General features: G+C 55.9%; 1 protein-coding gene across 1 annotated transcript; it reads right to left on the reverse strand.

The window, feature by feature from the left end:
* Positions 1 to 2,728: 2,728 nt before the first annotated feature.
* On the reverse strand, positions 2,729 to 4,450 carry TMEM79 (transmembrane protein 79). Its single transcript, XM_033082955.1, has 3 exons — positions 3,713 to 4,450; positions 3,308 to 3,521; positions 2,729 to 3,078 (listed from the first exon to the last, which is right to left on the reverse strand). The coding sequence occupies exons 1-3, from the start codon at positions 4,431 to 4,433 to the stop codon at positions 2,874 to 2,876; spliced, it is 1,140 nt and encodes a 379-aa protein (XP_032938846.1). The 5' UTR covers positions 4,434 to 4,450; the 3' UTR covers positions 2,729 to 2,873.
* Positions 4,451 to 6,271: the final 1,821 nt, after the last annotated feature.

Consider the following 6,271-nt stretch of genomic DNA (forward strand, 5'->3'; position numbering starts at 1 on the left):
TTTCTGGCCTGAGGCGAGAGTTTCCTTTGTTTCTGCTGCAGATTCTCATATTTAGATTAAATCCTTTTTCTGGTGCTGCCCTGGACAAAGGTCCTTCCTGCGTGTTGATGAAGGCTGTGTCTGCTCCGTATTGATGTGTAATTTTCCTTGGGAGTGCTGTTTCTCGATTACAGGAACCAGAGGAGGTGATCGGCTGTCTGATATGTGGTACTTGACAAGTTCTTTATCGATGATCTTTTTCCTAGCCCAGATCGCTGGGCTAGGTCTGTTGATATGCTAATTACGGCCGTGGTCTATGGCCCCGGGTGCTGGCAGTGTCTGAGGTTATTTTATTTTATATTTTATTTTATTTTAATTATATTTTATTTTATTTTATTTCATACAACCTTCTTATATTATATAAAACACGAATTATAACAACATATATTACACCACCACTGTGTGGTTCTGTCTTCTGCTCCCTTCTACCTTGAGCTGATCTCTGCTCCTAAGAGTGGCCGTGTTAACACCCTACCTCACCAAACTAACTCAGAGAATAGTAAAAAGATAATCAATAAATTCTTCACATTCTTGGATTTTCCTAGCTAAATGAAGACAGGAGTGATGAACACCAAAACTCTCAAGAAAGGATTTATTGATCTCCATTATCAAGAAGTGCAGCAACAAAAAGGAGCCACAAGGAAAAAAAACCAAAAAGTAAAAATGTTGATTTACAGGTGTGTGTGGGGGGTGACTTTGAATAATGCATGAAAAATCTATGAATATGTAACAGGTTGATGCATTTAAGAAATGTTTTCTAAGTTAAGGTGAGCTCTTGGCAGAATACCAAACACCCAGCCGTGGTAACCTTTTGCTTTATTGTCTCTTATTGTCTTTTATTAAACTTTTTTAAATCTACCAGAAACCTACACCTCATTTTTCACATCTACCACCCCACGATTTTTGCTCATTCCTGCCGTCCCAGTTTGCTGCTTCTAAGAGTCCTGCTGGGACACCAGGAACGGTTGGCCCAGGAAAATTTGTGAAACAAAGCCTCTCCTCCATCCCTTCCTGTCGGGATACCTGGAACGGCTGGCCCAGGAAAATTTGTGAATCAAGGCCTCTCCTCCATCCCTTCCTGTCTGGACACCAGGACCAGCTGCCCCAGGGAAATTTGTGAAGCAAGACCTCTCCTCCATCCCTTCCCATTTGGTCACCAGGAGCTACTGCCCCAGGGTTTGTGAAGCAAGGCCTCTCCTCCATCCCTTCCTATTTGGACACCAGGAACGGCTGGCTCAGGAAAATTTGTGAAACAAAGTCTCTCCTCCATCCCTTCCCATCTGGACACCAGTATCAGCTGCCCCAGGGTTTGTGAAGCAAGGCCTCTCCTCCATCCCTTCCTGTAGGGACACCTGGAGCCGGTGCCCCAGGGTTTGTGAATCAAGGCCTCTCCATCCCTTCCTGTAGGGACACCTGGAGCGGGTGCCCCAGGGTTTGTGAATCAAGGCCTCTCCATCCCTTCCCATCAGGACACCAGTATCAGCTGCCCCAGGGTTTGTGAACCAAGGCCTCTCCATCCCTCCCCGTGTGGGCCCGGCCGCCATTCCGCGCGCTGCCCGAGCCCGTCCCACAGCGCCCCCTGCAGCCGCGCGGGGTCATCGCCCCCGCCCCGCCCGCCGGGAGCAGCAGCGCCCCTGCCGGCCGTGCCCGGAACTGCACCCAAGGGAAATGGCCCCAGGGGCTGGCAGAGACTCCACTGGGTTCCTGGTTTTGTTTGCTGTCGCTGCCGGTGTTGTTTGTTCGCCTAGTTATACGTGTACATACTAGTCAAGAAGTGTATGCATATCATTCTTCCCATACTGTTGCCTGAAAGCCCTTTGATTTTAGAATTAAAATAATTTGGAGGAAAGGAGGGGTTACATTTTCCATTCCAAGGGGGGTTCTCGCCTTCCTTGGTGAACACCTGTCTTTACAAACCAAGACACCTTCCCTGACACAGCTTCATTCCAGTCCCTCAGGTCCTTGATTCCCACTCTCTGCTTTGGGTGGGCTCTTCCTGTGATAGAGCATTGCAGGATGAGGGGTGGAACAAGCCAGACACCTGTCAGATCTGGAGCTAGAGTGGCTTTTCCTGGATTGGGTGGATTTTAGCTGCTTTGGGTTATGATTGAGAACTGAGGACATCAGACATGAGACTCCCAGGGGTCTGTTCACATCTGCAGAATGAGGGGTGCAGCACCCATCCGGGGTAGGATTTGCCATCCAATTTGGCAGTGGCAAACCTGGTGCCATGTCACCCAACACAGATTCTCCCTGCCTCCCTCCCTGGGGAGGGCTTCCTCCCTCCTGTCTGACCAACTGGTTTGTGAACTGGGTGCTGAACCTCCACCAGGAGGAAGAGGAGGGACAAACAGGGCGAGACTGGTTATGCAGGGATCCAGGAGTGGGATGCAGGGTTGGGAGAGGGACAGTCTGGGGAAAACATTTTTTCTCTCTTGAAAACATAATTTTGAGGCTGGATGATTGCATCCTGTTGGCGAAGCTCTGAGTCATTCTGTGGGAAATTTAACTCACCCTCTGCAAACCAGCCACAGAGCTGCTTGGTAAGGGCTTTATTGGGGAAAGTTGGTTCCAGCAGGAGGGGAAGCAAATCTCACCCCATTGCCAGGGAACAGGGCTTGCTTGCTCTGGGCCTTGTTCACCTTCCAGCAGGAGTCTCCTGGTGCAGAGGGTTTGCAGCCTGGTTCTGTGAGCCCAGCAAAACCTCACTGTGTCCAGGCAGGGAGCAGGGGCACAGCTGGATCTGCTAGTCCTGTGCTGTCAGGACTCTTGAGGCAGGGCATTAAGGAAGGCTCAAGCTTTTAGGGCTCAGGCACCCCATCTCCTGGCCTCCCTCACCCCCAGTGCCGGAGCTTGGCTCGGCTCTCCTTGGAGTGGCCCTCAGATGTTGGTGCTGCCACAGAGAGGAGGCTCTCAGGCTCCAGGATGAACAAGCCATACAGGTTCCAGATCAGCATGGCCAGGAGCGGCAGGAAGGTCATGCTGAAGCCGAAGGCACGGAAGGAGCGGCCGATGGCGTAGGACACCCAGAAAATCAACCTGGAGAAGGCAGAGGATGCAGGCTCAGCTAAGGGTGATGCCAGGGGGCTGGCACTCAGTGGTTCTGACCAGTGAGGATTTCCCAGGCTTGGCTGCTGCAGGAAGAGGAACCCTTCCCAGCTCTGGTGAGCTGGGTGAGGTGCAGAGAGAGTGGGAGTTTGCTCCAAGGGATGGTGTTTGCTGGCACTGACAGAGCCCAACAGCACACTGGGGTGAGGGAGCCACTTACCGGGAGATGGCGAAGAGCCCTGTGAGCAGTGGAATGAGCTTGAGGAGCTCCTGTGGGAGGTAGGTGGCCAGAACAGCCATGTTGAAGAAGTAGAGGATGAAGAGGTGGACAGACTGGGAGACGTAAGTGCGGTGGATCTCCACCTCCCTGTGGAGCTCTCCGAAGGGCTCCAGGGCGGAGGAGCAGAGGCGGGAGATGCCGCTGACGATCATTCCTGAGGGACAGAGAGAGAGGCTGAGTGAGTGCCCAGAGGAGCCACAGTGGGATTTGGGGAGCACCAGAAGGGGAGAAAAACTCCGATACGCTGCTCCTGGTGGGAGCAACAGAGCCACAAAGAGCTCAGCCCCAGGGCTAAGGTAGCCCAGAGCAGGAGCAAAGCACTCACACCCCAAGCCCATGGCTCACCCAGCACGATGGGGAAGGTGGCAAAGGCGGTGCAGCGCAATGTGTAGACCAGGCGGGCGCTGGTGGTGGGCAGCAGTGGGGCATCGAAGGGTAAGAAGATGTAGGCTCCATAGATGAGGCAAGGGCAGAGAAGCAGGGCCCCTGCCACCGATGCCACAGCCTTGAGATTATCAGTGCCACAGTCCCTGGCACATGGGCACTGGGACTCCGCAGCTGGGGGCTTGACCACGCGCCCCTCAAAGCCCAGTGGGTCCCGGTAGCGCGAAGGGCCAAGGGGGAAGAAGACCTGCTTGTGGTGGTGGCTACTGGGTCTGTCACTGGGGGGAACATGGTCCCCCCTGCCCTCCTCCTGGGGCCATGGGGTCGGGTGCTGCTTCTGCTTGAAGGGATTCTGCTCGATGCACTGAGGGTCAATGGGCACAAAGACGTGGGCTGCCATCACAGGCAGCTGGGGGACTTCCTCATCTTCGGCCTCGGCTGTGGGGCAGGTGGGAACAGCTTCCTCTGGGTCTTCATGGCCCCCCTCAGGACTCGAGCGCCTCTTTGTCTCCATGAGCTCTGGCTGGCCCTGGGCATTGTGCTGACACTGGTCCCATGGCAGGGTGGCATCAGGGTCTCCCAGGTGTTCATCTGGGGCTGGTGGCACCTTGTCCAGGGCCACCTTCCCCAGCTCCAGCAGAGCCACCTCCTCGGGGGTCACGGCAGGATCCACAGCAGCCATGAGAGCAACCAGTTCCACACTGCTGGGGACACAGCTAGGGGCTGGTAACACCACTGCCTGCACTTGTGGTGTTCAGAAGGGACAAGGTTCCTGTCCTTTCTGCTTTCACCCTGGACCAGGAGAAAGGAGACAGACAAATTTACATCAGAAATGAGAGGTCTGGTGTCACGTGCACAACCCAGTGACAAAGTGGGAGCAAACTGGCATCCCTGGAGCCCACACAACCCACCTGTCCTTACACCAGAAGAGGAAAGCAGTGCCTGGTGTCCCTGCGCTCTGTCCCCTGCGGTGTCCCCTGGCAGTGGGGTCAGGCACTGTCCTGGGAAAAGTGAACCCTGGAGGTGCAGGTCTGGCTGCAAAACAGGGCAGCCTGGCAATTGCTTCCCCCACTGAAGAAACATCCTGGGGGTTCTGGCTGGGCACAGCCTGGGTGATACAACTGGCTCCTCTGTGGCTCTCTCCCGGGCCAGGACCAGCCAAGCCGTGGGGAGAGGTGGCCTAGCTGCTTCTGGGAGTCAGTATGGGCTGTTTGCTGCCTCTAGAGCTGAGACTGTGGATGGGCAAAAAGGCTGCTAGGTGCCTTTCCATGGGGTGCAGGAAGCACAGGAAGAGCTCCCACGTTGTTACACTTTAGGGAAATCTGTCTCTTGGCTCGTCCGGGGTGTTCTCTGCAATGAACATCACTCCTTCACTCCTCTCAGCACATCCATCCCTGCACCCTCAGAAGGAGCCTTGGCCTGGCCATAGGTGTGAGGAAACTGAGGCACGGAGCCGCTTGGGGCTTCCTCTGCGATCCAGACACGGAAGTAGGGCTGAAACAGCTTCCTAAGGCCTCCCGCACCTGCAGCGCCCGGCCCGCAGACCCCAGCCCCGCTGCCAGCCCCAGCCCCGCTTCCCCCGCCGCACCGCCTCCCCTCGCTGCAGCACTCACCCGGGCACAGCCGGACCATGGGGGCCACGGGCCAGCTCTGCCGGGACCCTGCGGGATTGCGGCGCTCTCCCGCGATCCTCTCGGCCTCAAACCTGCCGAACCAGCTCAGGTGGGGCGGGCGGAGGGGCGGGCCCAGGCCGCGGCCCCTCGGGGCTCAGGCGCTGTGCCCATGGCCGGCCGGGGATTCCCCCGATCCCTGTCCGGGCCGTTCTGGGTGTGCTAAGTTAAAAGAGCTCTCTAAACACACACATGGTTTAGAAAGGAGACAGACCACTCAGTCCTTGCTCATTCTGCGAGAGTGCCAGGTGGAGTTTTCCACAAATCCACTAAGGGTAACACGAAGTTAAATCTTTTATCCAGTAAAATTTACATAAACCCGTCTAATACACCGCCCACCTAATGATTTTTTATGTCGCGTAACATAACACAATGCTTGAAATACGAAATCTTTTTATTTTATTGAGCAACTTTTATTACAGAAGTTATGTGACGGCATACTTTTGTTTACAAAACAAAAGAAGAAGAGAAGATTTAGCTTGAAGACAGCTAATTCATCCTGAAGACACCACTGGGGAAGCCGCAGCCCCTGGCCGGTCCCTCGGGATCCCCGGCACGGCGGGATCCCAGAGCAGGGAGCGATTCCTGCGCCGTTCCCCCCTCCACAGCCACGAGGGGGCTCTAGCCGAGCCCTCGATCCGGGCAGGGCGACCGCAGCCCGCCGGGCCCGCCCTGGCACTCGGCTCCGGCTGACTGACGCCATGTTGCCAGCACTAAGCCTGCGGCTGAGGGCAGCTCCCGCCGGGTGACGCCGCCGCCGCCGCCATGTTGCCAGCACTAAGTGCGGGCCCGTCGCGCGGGTTGGCTCTCGCGAGGCGAGGTCGCCCCCGCCGCCGCCCTGCCCGCCCGG

Source organism: Catharus ustulatus, chromosome 30 (assembly GCF_009819885.2).
Source record: "Catharus ustulatus isolate bCatUst1 chromosome 30, bCatUst1.pri.v2, whole genome shotgun sequence".
Taxonomy (NCBI): Eukaryota; Metazoa; Chordata; class Aves; order Passeriformes; family Turdidae; genus Catharus; species Catharus ustulatus.

What these genes read in the sequence shown, in the direction of transcription:
- TMEM79 (XM_033082955.1), bottom strand. Translation starts at nt 4,433, where the DNA reads ATGGCTGCTGTGGATCCTGCCGTGACCCCCGAGGAGGTGGCTCTGCTG. An exon ending in CACCTTCCCCATCGTGCTGG is followed by an intron (nt 3,522 to 3,712) that starts GTGAGCCATGGG and finishes TCTGTCCCTCAG; the next exon opens with GAATGATCGTCAGCGGCATC. An exon ending in GGGCTCTTCGCCATCTCCCG is followed by an intron (nt 3,079 to 3,307) that starts GTAAGTGGCTCC and finishes TGCCTTCTCCAG; the next exon opens with GTTGATTTTCTGGGTGTCCT.